We start from the raw sequence: 19,964 nt of genomic DNA on the forward strand, positions 1-19,964 counted from the left end.
AGAGAAGCTTAAGATGTGGGACTCAGTCTCATGACCCTAAGATCCTGACCTGAGCCGAAATCAAGAGTTGGATGCTTAATCAACTGAGCCACCCAGGTGCCCTGCAACAAGATGAATTTTTAAAGACTTTATGCAGTCTTTTTCCTGTCATCTCCCATGTTGATATAAACTTATTTTGACAAGAACATCCAGGACACTGCATGGATCAGAGTTGCTGTGGATGCTGTGATATACTGACCAAAATCTCCACTAGGAATGAAGGACTCTCAGCTGTGGGGAGGCTGCCAACCATTCCCAACTCTGAGGCCATCAGGGATAACCTTGACCGAAGACAGCTGCCTTGGGAAGGCTGTGCCCTCTTCCCAGGTGGTCACGTCCAATGGTTGTTATAGAAGTCCAGCCCCTTTGCCCCAAATTAGGATGGTTCTGAAGGGTAATCCAACTTTGGAACTCCTCAGAATCAGCTAAGGCTTCTGTTAATATTTTATTACTGTTCAACTTCTGCCTCATTTTGCTCTTTTACTTTCCCTTCTCTTTCCCAGGGGTTGATTACTCCCTAATAAACTTTTTTCCATGTTCATGCTCTATAATCTTAGTCCTGACCATGTACAAAATTCCTTACCAAAGGTTTCCTTCTCACAAGCCTTCTACAACTTTCCTTTTATACAGTCAGATTTTGTTCTAACTTTACCCTGTTTAAATAACCAGTCTCTCTTTCCTTGCATACAGAGTTGTTACCCTTATTATTTCCAGTCTTAGATCACCCATAAAACTTCATGAAGCATTAGACAAAGCTCTAAGTTTTTTCCCTTTTCTGACAAATTTTGCAATGGAAATAACACAAACTTTTACATTAAATGCTGATAATTCTAAAGACATGTCCATTGTAATTAAACTGACCACCTTAAATTAGCTTTAATGCCAAATATTTTCCAAGATCATGGGAACTTGAACATTTGGGTTAGTTTCCATCTGAGTTTTAAAATGCCCAATTCTTACAAGTGCTTGCCTTTAAACCAACTGAATAGAGCTCTTTTACAAATTAATTTTAGCAATGCCATCAGGAGGTAAAGAAAATAGCTCACATTTATAACATACATGGACACACATACAAAAACACAAGATGCAAACAAAATCTTAAAGGACCGATTTCTCAAGAGCTCCTTTTTACAAAAAAAATCTAATTGCAGGGGTGCCTGGGTGGCTCAGTCGTTAAGCGTCTGGCTTTGGCTAAGGTCATGATCCCAGGGTCCTGGGATCGAGCTCTGCATTGGGCTCCCTGCTCAGTGGGAGTCTGCTTCTCCCTCTCCCACTCCCCCTACTTGTGTTCCTGCTTTCGCTATAAATAAAATCTTAAAAATAAATATTAAAAATAAATAAAATATTAAAATGTCAAATAAATAAAATCTTAAAAAGAAAAAAACAAATCTAGGGGCGCCTGGGTGGCTCAGTCATTAAGCGTCTGCCTTCGGCTCAGGTCATGATCCCAGGGTCCTGGGATTGAGCCCCGCATCGGGCTCCCTGCTCCTCAGTAAGCCTGCTTCTCCCTCTCTCACTCCCCCTGCTTGTGTTCCCTCTCTCGCTGTCTCTCTCTCTGTCAAATAAATAAATAAAATCTTAAAAAAAAAAAAAACCGAATTGCAAGATGATATTATAATTTATGGGTCTGTTAATTGGTTATTTTTCTCCAGGGTCTAATGAATATCATAGCCAAGAAGTGTTGCAAAAAAAAGATTGCCCAATTTTGGAGAATACAGCTCAAAGGGCCGCATGCGGGGATCAAATCCTCATTTCCCAATTACACCTTAGCCAGTTTTATTCAAGGACAGCAAAAGACGTAGCAACAAGCAAACCAGACAAAGCCCAGAGTCGCTCTGTAAGCCTTGGTTCTGTTGGTTCCTCCCCAAAAGTTGGGGCTTCACCGACTGAACCAAATGGCTTCCTCCCCAGCCTTTTTTTAAGCATTCAAGAAAAGGAGACTAAGAGAACCAAAACCCTTCAGGGGGAAGGCAACTAAACGAGAGGAAGAAATCTAAGAGAGCCAACCCAAACGGGAGGAAGAAATAAGCTCATGTGCTGTCACGCACGAAGTACTCACCAAGAAGAGAAGTGTGTCCAAACCAAACCCCCAAACCGTTTCCTTGTGGCAAGAGTTAAAGTAGGCGCTGAAGGCCAGCAGTGCCCAGTCGTGGTGGGGCCCTGGGGACGGTCCCTAGGACAAATAGTGTAGGCAGCTGCTTAGACTTATGACCAGACTCCTGTCACCGGCTGGGGGCCCAAAGAAGCACGGGCAAAGAGCAACCGGCTGGTTTGCCAAATTTGTAACCAAGCCCAAGCTCATCTTGCCCCATGCACAACAAAGCCAATCGCTGAGACAACGAGCGTGCAGCAAGGAAAGAGGCAGCCAAACGACCGACGGAGACAGGAGAGTAAGCCTCAAATCCACCTCCGACGGAGGAGAGTCAGGGAAATTTAAAGGCAAAGGAAAAAGGTCTGGGTAAAAATCTGCAGCTGAGCTTATGAGTCGGCAGCTGCAATTAGTCCCATTCACCAAATTTGGTTACCGATTTCAACGAGACGTTTACTTCAGATAAAATTTAATATAAGGAATGATTAACCAGGGGTTGGGGGGAGAGGAGAAGAATGATTAGCCCATATTTTGAAGAGCCTTTTGGCAAAAAGGAAACACTAAGGTAGCTGTTTCCAGCAATTGCTCCTGGGACTGGAGGGGAAAAAGGAGCAATTGGAATTATTGAGGCTGACCAGCCTGGAGGAGGGGACCAGACCTGTGATGAGGGGGCGTCGATGCTGGGGTCTCTCAGGGCACCATGAGCTTGGTTCTGGGGGAAAGCTGCAAATGGGAATTAACTGCTACCACTGAAACTCATTACAGCCAGGTGAAATTTGTGCGGACAAAGCGCAGAAACAAGTCCTCTCTCCCCTCCAGCCTGCCCTCTAGCGCCTCCCAATGGCAGGGCCTAACAGGGAGTCCCCGACCAAGGAGAACCAGGGCACCTGGGAGGGCAGATGTAAAGCTCAGAGAGGAAAGCTTAATGACGGGCACAGGTTGTCAACTTCTGGCTGACTGGGGTCCTGGAGACCCTCAGCTTGAGCTGGGCTATAGTGGTGTCAGTGGCTGGATCATGGGGAAGACTTGGTGGGGGGGGGTTGAGTCCCAGGGGTCTGAGTGGCCCAAATGGCCAAGGGATGTATTCAGTGTCATTATCAATGCTAAATTTCTAACAATAATTTTTTCATATCATCCAGTATCCAGTCCATTTGCAAATTTACCCTACCGTCTCAAGGATATGTTTTAGATATATAATACATATATAATGTGTAATACATATATTAGCTATAAAATACGTGTAAAATATATCTAATAACATTTTTAAATTTATTGAGGTAAAATTCACATAACATAAAATTAGCCATTCTATTTATTTATTTAAAGATTTTATTTATTTATTTATTTGAGAGAGAGAGAGAGAGCACAAGCCGGGGGAAGGGGGAGTGGGAGAGGGAGAAGCAGGCTCCCCACTGAGCAGGGAGCCTGATGTGAGGCTCCATCCCAGGGCCCTGGGATCATGACCTGAGCCGAAGGCAGATGATTAACCAACTGAGCCACCCAGGTGCCCAAAACTAGCCATTTTAAAATGAACAGTTCAGGGGTACCTGGGTGGCTAAGTGTCAACTCTTGATTTCGGCTCAGGTCATGATCTCAGGGTCATGAGATCGAGCCCTGCGTTGAGCTCTACGCTGGGTGTGGGGTCTGCTTAAGATTCTCTCTCTCTCTCTCGCCCTCTGTCTCTCCCCCCCCAAAAATAAAAAATAATAAAATAAAGTGAACAATTCGGTGGCTTTGGTACATATGCAATGTTGTTCCATCACCTCCTCTATCTAGTTCCAGAACATTGCCATAATTCCAAAATAAAACCCTATAGTCATTAAGCAATTTCTCCCCATTCTCTCCTCCAACTACCAATCTTTGTTCTCTCTATGGATTACCCATTCTGAATATTTCATATAAATGCAATCATACAATATGTGACCTTCTGTGTCTGACTTCTTTCATTTACCATAATGTTTTATATATGTATAAATTTTTAAAGTATAATTCACATTGGAGGGGCGCCTGGGTGGCTCAGTCGTTAAGCGTCTGCCTTCGGCTCAGGTCATGATCCCGGGGTCCTGGGATCGAGCCCCACATCGGGCTCCTGGCTCGGCAGGGAGCCTGCTTCTCCCTCTCCCTCTGCCTCTCCCCCTGCTCATGCTCTCTCTCTCTGTATCTCTGTCTCAGATGAATAAATAAAAAATCTTTTTTAAAAAAGTACAATTCACATTGGAAAGATGGCTAGCAGTGACTGTGACACCTTATCATTCCTCATACTACTTAACTTTCTCTCTCTTTTCTTTCCTGATCAATATTTTTTCTTCATCAAGCCTAATCTTGGTTTATATGCATTCATTCATTCATTTCTGCTTAAGTTTTTATTTTTTCTTTCTACTTTTTTGGTCTGTAATAAAATTACCTTTTGATGATTTATATTATTATCATTTTAAAGATTTTATTTATTTGAGAGAGAGAGAGAACATGAGCAGGGGCAGGGGCAGAGGGAGAGGGAGAAGCAGGCTCCCAGCTGAGCGGAGAGCCCAACATGGGGCTCGATCCCAGGACCCCGGGATCATGACCTCAGCCAAAGGCAGCCGCTTGACTGAGCCACCCAGGTGCCCCTTTTAAAGATTTATTTATTTATTTATTTAAGTCACCTCTATACCCAACGTGGGGCTTGAACTCACAACTCCGAGATCAAGAGTCACGTGCTCTACTGACTCAGCCAGCCAAGCACCCCAAGAGACGTTTTAAAGAGATGGAATGGTGGCCTCTAGGTAGTGGGAGTTGAGGGATGGGGATGTGTAAAATTAGAAAGTGATATTTCTTAACCTGTTTTTGGAAATTAAAAGTAGACCATACAAACAAATGTGCAGCTTAATAAAGTATCTTCAAGCAAACACCCTGGTGACCACAACACAGGTCAAGAAATAGAACTTTGCCAGCCACCCCCAGGATCCCCTCTGAAGGCCTGCCCCAGTCACTGCTCCCTCTCTTGGAAGACCCCCCACCTCCTATAGTCCTCCTTTCTTTATTGTTCACCCAAATGTGCATCCCCAGGTATCACAGTTTAATCCTGCCCATTTGGGTCAATGTCTTTTAAATCATTTTTATCTGCATTTTCCCCTCCATCCCCCTTCTCTTTTCTTTATAATTTTTCTGTAGAAGAAACCGGGCCCTTTGATCCCAGCAGCTTGAATGTTGCTGATTACAAACTCCAGATGTAGTTCCAGGAGCAACTGTGTCCTGGGAATTTCCTGCAAGTTGGCAGTTGGATGCCCAGGCTTGAGTCCCCTCTGTTTTGATCACTTTGACATAAGCTTGGGAGACATAAAATGGTGCTGGTTTCTCTGGGTGGGAACATCCTTCTTCCCTTTAGGGAGCCAAGGACTGGAAGGGCCACAGTCCCTAACTGCTTCTTGGAGCACACTTAGCCTTGCTCCCCTTCCTCTAGACTTCACTGATGTGAAATAGAAATACGCATCCAGTTTAGACCACTGTAAATTCGGATTTTCTGTCACATGCCATCAAATTTATTCCTGAATCATAGAAAGATAATATACATAGATTTGCTTCTAGGGGAGAAGAGCGTCTAATGCTTTTCCACCTGCTCTCCCACATCATACATAGGGACAAAAAGAGAATCCTAAAAGCTTCCTGAGTAAAAAGACAGGTCACATACCAAGATTCGAGAATCAGAATTGCGTTGGTTTACCAACAACACTGCAAGCTAGAAGGCAATATAGCAATACCCTTAAAATCCTGAAAGATGGGCCACTCGGCTGGCTCAGTCAGAAGAGCATCTGATTCTTGATTTGGGGTTGTGAGTTCAAGCCCCACATTGGGTGTAGAGATTATTGAAAAAAAATCCTGAAAGAAAATTTTTTCCCACCAAGAATCATACCCAGCAAAGTACAGATATGGAATGAACTCAAGAGTGGCTATGTGACCTGCTTTGACAATTGGAATGTAGGCAGAATAGACATATATCACTTCTGAGCAGAGGCTTAAGGGTGATCTCTGGTTAGCTACACCCTTTTTCCCTCTGGTTTGAGACTGATGGCCCAGTCAGGGGTTGCTCCATCCCCTTGGTCCTGGTAAGAAAAGGCATAGAACTACAGCCAACCCATGAGGGACGCAGAACACACCTGAGAAAGGTTTGCTGTTGAAGACCAGTGTGGTGTTAGGATCATTTGTTACCAAAGCATAACTTAACCTTGGGTGACATACAAAGGGGTAACTGAGAAAAAAGAAAAATAGGAGATCCAGAAAAAGGGACCCAACAGAGGAAAAAAGGAGAAAGGAAGCCCTGAAGAAAGAAAGAAAGAAAGAAAGAAAGAAAGAAAGAAAGAAAGAAAAGAAAGAAAGAAAGAAAGAAAGGAGGCCCTGATTCAAGAGAGCAAACAGTCCAGATTGGAACAGAAGGGCATGGGATTCCTGGAGGGATGTCCCCGGAAGTAGATAAAATGACTAACCTACCCAAGGTGTTACAATGTACTGATGTATTGAAAGGAGACTGTATTGAATGTATTTGTAGCAGAGACTCTGGCAAAGAATTGGGCAATAGGGGTATAGAAAATCAAGCAAATAAAAACATAAGGCAATTGTTAACTCAGAGACAAAAAAATTGAACAAGAAAACTACTATATTCAAAGGACACTCTATGACTAAGTTGTAAATAATATTCACATGCAAATAATGTAAAAAACAGATTAACAAAACGTAACTATATTGGGAGGATGATGATGCCGAAGTGTGTGTGTATGCATGGGTGTGTGCGTGGGTGCATCCACATGTATGGGTGTGCTTGAGGTTTCTTTAATTCTTTCATACTTTTCTTCTTTCCATTTTGTTTTCTCTTTCTGGACTTCCTTTAGCTAGAGGTTGTACATTCTGTCTTTTTTTTTTTTTAAGATTTTATTTATTTATTTGAGAGAGAGAGAATGAGAGAGAGAGCACGAGATGGGGGAGGGTCAGAGGGAGAAGCAGACTGCCTGCTGAGCAGGGACCCCGATGCGGGACTCAATCCAGGGACTCCGGGATCATGACCTGTGCTGAAGGCAGTCGCTTAACCAACTGAGCCACCCAGGTGCCCCGAGGTTGTACATTCTGGAATGATCCTCTGATTTTCATCTTTTCTCTCCTTTCTACCTCCTATTTTGTTCTGCTTTCTAGAAGATGGTCTCAACTTTGTCTTCTAATACTTTAATGAAGTTTTGACCCATGCTATCATATTTTAATTCTCTAGACCTATTTTGTGTTCTCTGAATATTCTTTTTCTATAGCATACTGTTATTTTTTCATGGCTGCAATGCTTTCTAATATCTCATTTAAGATATTAGAGTTTTTGTTTGTTTTAAATTCATTATAAAGTTTCCCATCAACCTTTCTACTAATGGTTTTAGCATCACTAGTGACTATTAACTAGATCTTTACTTCATTTGGTATCTTTTGTACCTCTTATTAGCTGGAGTTCTTTTATACAGAAGAAATTTCCTTCATCAATTCTTTGTGTCATTGACTCTTCTTCAAAACTCCATCTATATCCTGAATACAGTAAGCAAAGGCAAAGAATAGCCAAGACAATTGAAGAATAAATACTTTGTCTCATCAATAGAAACCAGGGCTCTTGGAGAAATGCCTGATTCTAGGTCTGTGTCAGGAAATATAAAAGATGAGTATGAGGGCTCCTGGGTGGCTCAGTCAGTGAAGCGTCTGCCTTTGGCTCAGGTCATGATCTCAGGGTCCTGGGACCAAGCCCTGCATCAGGCTTCCTGCTCAGTGGGGAGCCTGCTTCTCCCTCTCTCTCTCTCTGCTGCTCCCCCTGCTCATGCTCTCTTACTCTCTGTCAAATAAATAAATAAAATCTTAAAAAAAATAAAGATGCGTATGGGGGCGCCTGGGTGGCTCAGTCGTTAAGCGTCTGCCTTCGGCTCAGGCCATGATCCCAGGGTGCTGGGATCGAGCCCCGCATCGGGCTCCCTGCTCTGTGGGAAGCCTGCTTCTCCCTCTCCCACTCCCCCTGCTTGTGTTCCCTCTCTCGCTGTGTCTCTCTCTGTCAAATAAATACATAAAATCTTTAAAAAAAAAAAAAAAGAATTAAGATGAGTATGAAACATCTTGTCTCTGTGTGTGTGTGTGTGCGCGCGCAGCAAAGCAATGAAGCTATATGAAAGGCTACTAAGAGTTGAGTCAAGGGGCGCCTGGGTGGCTCAGTCGTCAAGCGTCTGCCTTCAGCTCAGGTCACGATCCCAGGGTCCTGGAATCGAGCCCGGCATCGGGCTCCCTGCTCCGCCGTAGGAAGCCTGCTTCTCCCTCTCCCACTCCCGCTGCTTGTGTTCCCTCTCTCTCTGTGTCTCTCTCTGTCAAATAAATAAATAAAATCTTAAAAAAAAAAAGAGTTGAGTCAAAATCTCAGGGGTCTACTTGAAGAAGCTCCTATTGGACTGAGATAAGACAATTTAAAAATCAGTAAAGATAAAAACTGCGATGGATAGACACACATCAGATATATTTAAACCCACTAATTCATAAGGATACTTAACTGACCCCTGGTTTAGAGCCTCAATTGTCCAAGTTAAGGTCCCTGCAATTCTTTGACTTTTCTTTCTTGGTCTCAAGGAGGTACCTGCAGCTCCAGCCATCACATCCATATTCCAGGGAGTAGGAAGGAGGAAAGAATGAGGTTGACTCAGCTTTTCTGGGGGTTCTCCCAAAGACTTTTACTTGCTTCTCATTGGCCATTCTCACTGGCTAGGGACACTGAGAAATGCACTTTTTAAAAGAAAAAAAAGATTTTATTTATTTATTTGAGAGAGAGTGAGAGAGAGCACAAGCCAGGGGGAGGGGCAGAGGGAGAAGCAGACACCCCTTGGGCAGGGAGCCCAAGGCAGGACTGGACTCGATTCTAGGACCTGAGTCTCATGACCTGAGCTGAAGGCAGCCGCTTAACCAACCGAGCCACCCAGGCGCCCCTGGGAAATGTATTTTTATTCCCACAAACTGAACACATTGCTGACCCTACAGATACCTTGCTAGTAAAAGGGAGAAAAATGATACTGGTTAGAGAGCTAGTCGTGTCAGCCACACTTTTGTATCTTTAATTGTATCCCATTTCTAATTCCTAATATTATTTGTGCCTGCTTTTTTATCTTGATCAAATCTTAAAAAATCATTTTTGCGGGGCGCCTGGGTGGCTCAGATGGTTAGGGGTCTGCCTTCAGCTCAGGTCATGATCCCAGGGTCTTGGTCCTGCTCCGCCACAGGAAGCCTGCCTCTCCCTCTCCCATTCCCCCTGCTTGTGTTCCCTCCCTCGCTGTGTTCTCTCTGTCAAATAAATAAAAAATAAAATCTTTAAAAAAAATTTTAAAAAATCATTTTTGCTTCTCTGATTCTTTGTCTTATTCTCCTGTTTATTATTCTTCCTAATTTCTTTTTCTTTGCTTATTATGAAATCACTTTATTTTTCTTATTTTGCCTTAATATGTCAAAGACAGACATTTCTGAAAACATAGACAAAAACAAAGCGCTTGTAAAAAGGCATATAACCAGCATTAACATTTTGGCGTAAGGATAATTTTGGTGTAAGCATTTTTCTACGCACATATATGACCAACGTACGCACACGCATGCATTTTTTGGGAAGAAAAATGTAATCGTGGTAAATAGATTCTTGTAATTTGCCTTTTATATTTCATCTAACATTATATGGTGAACATTCTTTCGTGTCAAATACAGAGCTCTGATATTTTCTTAGGCAGGCAACAAAATCCTTTATCCCAGAGAAATCACACTCAGAGCCTCCGTGAACAAAACAGATGCAATTAAGGGTCGGGCCGACTAGGGAGGGAGCCAGTCCCTGCCAGGCGGGCGTCAGCTGAGCTCAGGAGCTACAGCGTTAATCTCCAGGGCGATGACTCAGCTTTCATTTGCATTACCATGGTGCACTGCAGGCAATATATTTTCAAGTTAAAAGCCAAAGGTTTCCTTTAAAGCTATTATTTCAAAGACTGAGACTTTTCTTCACCCAAATGACTGAAAGAGCTGCTGCAGGCTTTGCTTCACTCTCAGTTCCTTGGCAATTCTCAAATGGGGACGCTCTACTCCCATTTCTCTTCAGATGGTGCAGATCTTTTGACTTTCACTGAGTATTTCTGTGGAGAAGAAACAAGCTTGAATATTGGTCTTTTTTGAGCCCTTGTACCTGCAGTGCTAATATTTGGGTAGAGTGGTAGATCTTGTAGCTAACGGGTTTTGTGCAGTTGTGATTTTCTATCATTTTCTCCTAAATTGTGAGAAGGCCGTTATTTTTTTCTAGCTCGGTGGTATCTGATTTTCATGGCGGTTGTCTTAGTTTTTTACTGCTTATAGTTTTAATTTTCCACCTATGTTTCAAGGTTATGTAGATGGAGTCATTCTGTTCTTTTGGATCTTACTTTCTTTGCTCATTTTATTTGTGAGAGTCAGAGATTCATTCACATTCTCGTGTGTGGCTCTTACTTATGTTCTTTGCTTTTCACTATGGTATATATTTCCATTCTATGTTGATGGTCGTTGGGGTTGGGTGCAACCTGAGGCCACTAGAACGCTATTGTGGACATTTTTGCACATATCACACTGGATATATCCTTCCTTTTATCTTCCATTTTACTAAGAAATGGTAATTTTCTTCATAAGTAGTTCTATCATTTTATACTCCCTGGGAGAGGAATTCCTGGTCAAAGAGAAGGGCATATTCAAATTTTCCTTTAAGTGATGCCAATTTTTGCTTTCTCCGTGAACCAGTGTGCACGCTCGCCATCAGTATATCCACAATCCAGTTGTTTGACATGCTCACCTATTGCTATTTTCAGACTTTTACATTTTTGAGCATCTAATGCATGTGAAATCCATCACTTAAAATGTTTACATATCATTCCATTGTATGGATGAGCCATCCCTTGTTAAATGAAGATTCGAATGTAGAACATGTAGGTAGTTTCCAATTTTCAGTTTTATAATCAAAGCAGTGCTTGCTCAAGTCCTCAGGAAAAATTCCAAGACCGAAAATGCTGAACTAAATGTTCTGTACATTTAAAATTTTGGTCCATATTACCCAATTGCCATTCAGAAAGGTTTTACTATTTTACATTCTCATCTACAGTATTTGCATACCTTTTCCCTCATACCATGGTCAAAAAAAAAATTTTTTTTTTAAGATTTTATTTATTTATTTGACAGAGAGAGAGAGCGCACAAGCAGGGGAAGTGGCAGGCAGAGGGAGAAGCAGACTCCCTGCAGAGCGGGGAGCCCGATGCGGGGCTCGATCCCAGGACCCTGGGATGGTGACCTGAGCCGAAGGCAGTCGCTTAACCGAGCCACCCAGGCGCCCCAAAATAACTTTTGTTGTTGTTGTTGTCAGAGAGAGAGAGAGTGAGCGCGCACAAGCAGGGGGAGCCGAACAAGGACTCTGGGATCATGACTGGAGCCGAAGGCAGACGCTTTAGCCCACTGAGCCACCCAGGCATCCCGTCAAAAATAACTTAAAAAAAAAAAAAGATCTTCTCTTTATAATCTAAATTTTAGAAGTCAAATGATGAAGGCTTTCAGAACAGCAGACCCCTGACTTGCCCTTCCCCAATTCCCACGAGCCATCATTTTATTTATTTATTTATCTATCCAGGAGCCATCGTTTTATATTTTTTATTTTTTAAAAAAAATTTAAACTTTTTTTTTTAAAGATTTTATTTATTCATATGAGAGATATAGAAACAGCAAGAGAGGGGAGGAGGTCAGAGGGAGAAGCAGGCTCCCCGCTGAGCAGGGAGCCCGACATGGGGCTCGATCCCAGGACCCTGGGACCATGACCTGAGCTGAAGGCAGTCGCCCAACCAACCGAGTCACCCAGGCGCCCCTGGAGCCATCATTTTAAACCTTTAGCAGTTTTATCTGTTTGCTTCTGTAGCTCATATGCTTATACCACTCTTTCTTGATGATTTTTCAGTTGTAAATTGTGGGAGAGGCCTCTAGTCGCCTACCCTATCAATTTTCCCTGTTTTTAGGGGGGCACACCTTTGGAATTCCTGAGGTTTTGGGGGTTCTGAAACATCAAAATGTCTTCCTTACCACCTGGCTACTGTTGCCTGCTGTTTTTGTTACTACAAATTTATACCTTTTCTTTTTACTCCTTTACTGTCATTTAGTGGGGTTTGTGGATGGAGTAGAGCTAAACGCATATATTTAATCTGACATATTCAATCTGAAAGCCCAAGATATCATCTCAGAAAATTAAAAACCACTTTGAAAACATTATTAAAATAGTATCTATCGGGGCGCCTGGGTGGCTCAGTCGTTAAGTGTCTGCCTTCGGCTCAGGTCATGATCCCAGCATCCTGGGATCAAGCCCCACATCTGGCTCCCTGCTCCGCGGGAAGCCTGCTTCTGCCTCTCACACTCCCCTTGCTTGTGTTCCCTCTCTCGCTGTCTCTCTCTCTGTCAAATAAATAAATAAAATCTTAAAAAAAAAAAATAGTATCTATCTGGGCACCTGGGTGGCTCAGTCAGCTAAGCTTCCGACTCTTGATTTCAGCTCAGGTCATGATCTTAGGGTAGTGAGATGGAGCCCTGCATCCAATTCTGTGCTGGGCATGGAGCCTGCTTAAGATCCTCCCTCCCGCTCTAATTAAAAAAGAAAAAAAAAGTATTTTATAAAGGCTTCTCTTAAGATAACATTTAGGACATGGGATGGACTTTAAAACCAGGAGTACCTGGCTGGCTCCGGTGGTAGAGCATGTGACTCTTGATCTCAGGGTTGTAAGTCCAAGCCCCACACTGGGTGTAGAGATTACTTAAAAATAACATCTTAAACAAACAAACAAAAAAACCCAACCCAAAACCCAAGCAATTTCACCCTTTCATTTTTCTAAGGAAGCAACTGAGTGCTCCCTAGTTATCTCACCCAAACAAATCTTTTCCCCCCAGGGCTCTTTCCCCTAGGCCCAGAGCTTTGCAATTCCAGCTGCTCTTCAGAATGACTCGGGGAGTTTATAAAACAAAATCAAAAACAACCCTATGCCCAGGCTACATCCCCAACCAGTTAGCATCTCTGGGGGTGGGGCTTGGGCATCAGCATTTTTAAAGCTCCCAGGTGGTTCTCAAGTGCAGGGTCACTGCCTTCGGTCAAGAAATTCACTGGCTTAGTCTCATTCCTCAAAGTGTGGTACTAGGGACAGTAAGACGTGCATCCCATGTTCTTGTTGTTTTGTGTGTTGTCCAGATTTGTGTCTATTTTCATGCCTTAATTTCACAAGCACTTGTTTTGTTAGTTCAATGAACAAAGAACACTACACTAATCTTGCTGATGGCATTATTTTTTAAAAAGATTTTATTTATTTATTTGACAGAGACACAGCGAGAGAGGGAACACAAGCAGTGGGAGTGGGAGAGGGAGAAGCAGGCTTCCCGCGGAGCAGGGAGCCTGATGCGGGGCTCCATCCCAGGACCCTGGGATCATGACCTGAGCAGAAGGCAGACGCTTGACGACTGAGCCACCCAGGTGCCCCTGATGGCATTATTTTTTAATAAAGATTTTATTTATTTGACACAGAGAGAGGGAGAGAGCAAGCACAAGCAGGGGGAGCGGCAGGCAGAGGGAGAGGCAGGCTCCCTGCTCAGCAGGGATCCCCATCCAGGACCCCGGATCATGACCTGAGCGAAGGCACTTAACCGACTGAGCCAACTAGGCGTCCCACATTTTTTTTTAAGTAAACTCCAGGCCCAGTGTGGAGCTTGAACTCATGATGCTGAGATCAAGTGCCACACACTCCACAACCTGAGCCAGTCTGGTGTTCCAATGTCGCATCTTGTGCCACACTCTTTTGGTAGAGGGACACGATTTAGCTCAGTTCCCACATCACGTTTATACCCTGCAGTGTCTCCATGAGAGTTAATGTTGTTGAGTGATGTGGCCATTTTGCTGTATCTTGATTTTTGCACTAAGTGCAATATGGCAGAGAATATTATGTACTTACTGGCTGTTTTCATGATCATAATGTGGATTCTTTAGTGGTAGTTACCCAAATCCTCTATTATGTTGAATTGATCTATTATCTCTATTAGGTCAGTTGTGGGGTTTTTTTTTTGTTTGTTTTTTAAGTAAGCTCTAGGCCCAACGTAGGGTTTGAACTCAACCCCAAGATCAAGTCACATGCTCTACCGACTGAGCCAGCCACGTGCCCCTATTAGATTACAGGCTTAAATTTTTTCCCCTCGGTTTTAGTGAGAACTGGTTAACCTTGGTGAGTTTGAGCTTTAGCCAGCAGAAACCATCATCAGTCCTCATCATGGTTATCAGGAAAGAACAAGATAGATCAATATTACTATCACTACTGGAGGAGGGAAAAATCCTGCAGTAGCTTTAGAGTAAAAGACCTGCTGACTGGATTAGAATTATTTATTATTATGAAGGACAACCCACTGCACTTGAGTAGTCGTCTACAGTGAAAGTAAAATGTGTTCTTAAAACTCAGTACCTTCTCAAGGCAATTTAATTCTAATAGAAGCCTACATACCAGGTAACTTTGAAATATTTATAGGTTCTTATTGGAAGACAATTTTTAGTTATTCAGGAAAAACCATTATAACGTATCTTATCACTAAAAATGAGGTTTATTCAGAACAAAGTGGAATATAGTTTTTCCATATTGGAAATAAATCAGAATGCACTGAATAAATGCTGTTAAAAACTAATCATAGTTTAACAACTGAAATCATAAACGGCTTCATCTGAACAAATCCCTAAGTGTGAAGACCAGATAACAATTGATTTATAAGAAATATGTAACTGCATGTGATTAAAGCTTCATGAATATATATTTGTCATGTCATGACTCATTAGTTTTCTAAGCACCATCTTTTTTGGGTATTGTAACATGCATTTTGTAATTTTATTTTCCTATCAATATAGTCTGGAAATAATCATTAAAAAGGCCTGTTCCCCCCCCATAAAACTGATTATATAAACTGTATCAAAATTCCTACCACTTATATTTTTAAAAGCTGAAACATAAATTTGCGAAAATTAAATGCCCCTCATTTTTGCTGTTGAAAAAGGTTTTACTTTAAAATGGAGGGAAAAATCTATTACCAGAAAGAACCATATCAAATTATTTAAATTATAGAAGCACATTCACTGAAGTCATGGTTTTTATACCAAAGTGGTCAAGGAGGGAAATAAACTATTGCAAGTTGGATGTGATCGTAAGGTTTTTTTTTTTTTTTTTTGGTAAACCTTTAAAACGTCCTAAAAATCCTATTTGTAATAATAGTTTGTGAAAAACCATCTTGCTTACTGTAGGGTAGCTGAAAGCACTGAGTTACAAGTATCATTCATTGCTGCTTTATCTACTAAAAGATAAGGTTCTCTAGTTTCTCTTCAAAACTTATGGAGATTTCCCACTTCTTGTAAGAAGTTGCCACTTTTGCATATGAATTTGTGACACTGTAACTGAGTTGGCAGTAGCAGAGCACGAGCTCCTGCTGAGACTGGCTGCATCCGTGGACTTGACTTGCCATAAACTGCTGGAACTGCAAATAGTTTCCGTTCTTCTAAAATAAGACTCCATGTACCTAAAATTGGCCTTAAAGACATAGCTTGGGTCCATACTCTATTACCTTTCCAAATATTTTTACTTGATTTCATGTGCATGAACGTGCCATACATGGTACATTCCATCCTTTATGGCCTTCGGGGGACATCAGCCCTCTGATGCCACTCAAGAACCTCAGAGAAAGCTTGTGAACATGTGAAACAATTCTCAGGGAGCCTTATCTCTGCACTTTGTGGTGTTGTCATTTTCCTCTGAAATGTGTGACATCAGAAAGATCTGACTTAGCAGGATCGTTCATGGTCTTCCTGGGAGCTTGGTTCCTCTTTATTTGGCAGTGTGAAAAGGTGAATCGGCAGCAGGAACTAACTGCAACAGCAGAGGAGGCATCTGTAACACCAACTAGAAAGACCCCATCATCCAACGATGTTAGTGGAAGAGTACAAAGTAAAAAGCACCAGCAACCTTGGTTGCCCTGAGGGCATTAGTGCGTTAGTCCAATTTGCCTCAAACTGTAAAGCCCATTCTAATCCCTGGGGCTCTCGGTAACGTGCAGGGTCTGGGCCAGCAGGTCTGTGGCATGGCCTCAAACCTTGCATTTCTAGCGAACTCCTAGGGCAGGCCATCGCTGGCTCCTGAGCCACACTGTGAGTAGTGAGGTATAATCCCCATAGTGTGAAGCTTATGTGTTTTTATGCTCAGCATAGCTTGTTGGCTATCCCCCAGGCATGTAATAAATACTTAGAAATTTTCCACCCAACATGGTTACAAATTATTTTTTCCTTTAAAGGAATACACTTCAGTTACCTGTATCAATTAAAAGAGCAGAACATTTTACTCCTATTTGAATCATTAAAAATAGAGCATAACTGTATTTTTATGCTGTGTATTAAATCTTATTTTAGCCTTCTGTTTTCATAAAGCAATACACAATTAGGTTGTTTTTAAATGCAATAAGAGTATCATGTAAAGTTCATAGTAACAATTATAATGTCTATTGTCATTTTAGGTTTTTTTTTTTTACTTTCTCTGAAACCTTTGCTTTTTTGTATTTATTCAACAATGTGAATTTTAGTGTATATACCAAGAGCCAAGCACTGTCATATATGATCTGCTTACATCCAGGACTTTTAGCTACTTAAAAACATTTTACATGTTTCTTTCCCTCCAGAAAACTCTACTTTAAAAAAACCCAAACTTCTCCCTTCAATAGGATTATTTTAGAAGTTGCCAGTCACCATCTCTGAACCCAAACTCAGTAATCAGCAACTGTGGCACCACAAGTGGAGATCCCTTCATAATGGAGTCAGTGGTTTCACAGAATACGTGAGTTTATTGCTATAACCCAAGGGATCCTAGCTGAGACAGTCTGGCTCATTCACAAGTGTGTGCACCAAGCTACAAACAAGAGGAAAGCTTGGACGCACACCCAGTTCTCTCGTTGACTATACCTTTGCCAGAGGACCATGGACTAATTTTTATGGAGTGAAGAATAGAAATATGTACGTTTTTCCTATAAAGGACTGTCTTAATTCTATTCCCTTTTATGAAATAAAGGTTCCTTGAAAAATATGAACGTTTTAGGAAGCAAATGCCTCGGAAGTGTTCTGACATTAAGCCACCTTGTTCTTTTAAAATACCATATCCTGGGGCGCCTGGGTGGCTCAGTCGTTAAGCCTCTGCCTTCGGCTCAGGTCATGATCCCAGGGTCCTGGGATCCAGCCCCACATTGGGCTCCCTGCTCGGCGGGAGGCCTGCTTCTCCCTCTCCCACTCCCCCTGCTTGTGTTTCCTCTCTCGCTGTGTCTCTCTCTGTCAAATAAATAAATAAAATCTTTAAAAAAAAAAATACCATATTCTATGAGCATGGGCCTGCTGGTGTAGCAGAATACAAGCAGGATTGAGCAGTGAAGTTCCACAAGTTGTACTTAGAGGAACACAATTTTATAAGGACTGACAGTTTAACTAAGACAAACAAACAAAACTGAAATATTTATATGTGATGATGATTTAAACAAAAACAAGAGACTGTAAGGTGAATGGGCTTATGAAGGTCATTAATATAAAAAGGACAAAAGACCCCGCTTTCTACAAAAACTGTGATGTGGAATTTAGGAAAGCAACGATACTAAACGTGGTATAGTTAAAAAAACAAAGAAACAAACAAACAACAACACAAGAAAGAAAAGGCCCCAGAAAAAAACAAATGTTTCTGCACAGTATTTCTCAATGTCAAATTGTGTGATGTTTACACTATGAAAATCAACATAATTATCTTACCTTTTGGCTTCTAGAGGGAATTTTAGAAAATACCTACCAAGAAAATAGTCTTGAAAGTGCTTCTTCTTAAGTTCTTTGGTACAATTTGGTCATTTTGATAGTTATCAATCCGTTACGTAAGTACTTCAACAAATACATGTATCAGTGAAAATGCAACAAGAAGTACAAATGTTTAGGAAAAAACAATTGCAGAATAAATTATAATTCTGACCTCATGGAAAACAGAACTCTAAAATTTTACTTGCATTTCTGTGGCAAAGATATCCATAGTAACTACATGAATATCTCTAGATTTATATTAAAGAAATATTACATAAAACATCCCTTTTTGATTATTAGAATAACTGTTCTATATACTTTTTATAAACGCAAAAAAGGCAAATTTCAGCTTGAAAAAAGAATAATCTTGAATTTCGTAGTTATACCAATCTTTTTTGCATTCTGATTCAGCGAGTGTCGTCATCTAGAATTTAATGTCAGTTACAGAATGTTAAGCATTATTCTTTTATTTCAGGAAAGAGCTAATTTTCCTCCTGCAGCATTTTCTCTATTTCCTTATCCCAGTTTTCATCTCGTTTCTCTGATTCTGTCACCACTTCATATTCCTGAAGTTCCTGTTGTAGTTCTTTTTCCCAATCTGCAGAATCTTCTGAAAGAAACAAATGAGAAGGAAAAGATTCTCTCTGAATTCACAATGCTGGTTTTAACAACTCGGTCAAGTATAATTCCCTGTGGAAGTCCTAGCCATGGTAATTTTTAACATCTCGAGCTTCCTCGCCATGTGTGCTCAGAAAAACTGACCAAATTTTAACAGTAACCGAAGGGAAATATGATTAGAAAGATAAATCGGTTAAGTGCTATATGTTTGGGTGTTATTTTGCTTTCTAAAACCTCTGCTTTTCCTTGTATTTAAATGGATAGTTGATAATTAATATTTGGTTGCAAATTAATTTTTACCACTATTAAGGATGACAGCGGTAGAAAAAAACAGCTAACATTTCTTGAGCAATCACTGAGCTGGGACTGTGCTAACTTCTTTCTACATATCACTCCCCCGCCCCCTTTTTTTTCCATCCTTAGAACAATCCAGGGACTAGATACACTGCTGCACATTTTTTAGGATGGAAAACAGAGGCTTAGAGAGGTTAAGTGACTTGCCCAAGAACACAAAGCTTGATAGCACCAGGCATCCAGATGGAGCCAGATCTGCAGGCTTCACAGTCTGTGCGTAAGCACTTTAGCAGTAGTTTTCCTAGAATGGCAATGGATACCAGAACCTGAAGTCAGGAGGTCTCTTGATGAAGCCTGGCCCCTCACACTGGGCTCCATCTAAGCTCTCACGTTCCTCTTCTGTGCTGATTCAGAACTGCAACTTTCCACTTAGAACCTCAATATGTGTGTGTGTGTGTGTGTGTGTGTGAGTGTGTGATGTGTATGTGTACATATATGTATGTAGACGATAAGACAACTGTTATGTGGTGTTATGAAATAGAAAAAAACAAACCAGCTATTTAAAAAATAAAGCTAAAATTTATTTTCATCTTTTTTTTTTTTTTAAGATTTTAAGTAATCTCTATGCCCAATGTGGGGCTCGAACTCACAACCCTGAGATCAAGAGTCACATACTCCACTGACTGAGCCAGCGGGCGCCTCCATTTTCTTCTTCTTCTTCTTTTTTTTTTTTAAGATTTTATTTATTTATGAGAGAGAGCACAAGCAGGGGATGCGGCAGGCAGAGGGAGAAGAGACTTCCTGCTGAGCAGGGAGCCTGATGCGGGACTTGATCCCAGGACCCTGGGATCATGACCTGAGCCGAAGACAGATGCTTAACGACTGAGCCACCCAGGCATCCTTCTATTTTCTTCTTTTAAAAACAAACCTTGGGGGGCGCCTGGGTGGCTCAGTTGGTTAAAAACAAACCTTGGGACGCCTGGGTGGCTCAGTCATTAAGTGTCTGCCTTCGGCGTAGGTCATGATCCCAGAGTCCTG

General features: G+C 41.6%; 1 protein-coding gene and 1 long non-coding RNA gene across 3 annotated transcripts in view; both read right to left on the reverse strand.

Moving 5' to 3' along the window:
• The window catches only part of LOC145717885 (uncharacterized), a 12,831-nt gene extending 1,496 nt beyond the window's left edge, over positions 1–11,335 (reverse strand). Inside the window, exons 1-2 of the long non-coding RNA XR_014141387.1 lie at positions 10,140–11,335; positions 2,099–2,212 (exon numbers count right to left, since the gene is read on the reverse strand). This is a non-coding gene — a long non-coding RNA (uncharacterized LOC145717885). The remainder of the gene's footprint in view (positions 1–2,098; positions 2,213–10,139) is intronic.
• A 3,404-nt stretch (positions 11,336–14,739) lies between these two features.
• SYAP1 (synapse associated protein 1) overlaps positions 14,740–19,964 on the reverse strand; it is a 33,439-nt gene continuing 28,214 nt past the window's right edge. The window contains exon 9 of one of the 2 annotated variants that reach the window (XM_081809118.1): positions 14,740–18,621. In XM_081809118.1, coding sequence (XP_081665244.1) covers positions 18,497–18,621 — 125 coding nt within the window. In that variant the 3' untranslated portion in view covers positions 14,740–18,496. Of the gene's footprint in view, positions 18,625–19,964 lie in introns of both variants that reach the window. The other variant, XM_081809117.1, reaches the window with a different exon arrangement.

This window comes from Leptonychotes weddellii, chromosome X (assembly GCF_054177405.1).
Source record: "Leptonychotes weddellii isolate Sample4059 chromosome X, ASM5417740v2, whole genome shotgun sequence".
Classification (NCBI taxonomy): Eukaryota; Metazoa; Chordata; class Mammalia; order Carnivora; family Phocidae; genus Leptonychotes; species Leptonychotes weddellii.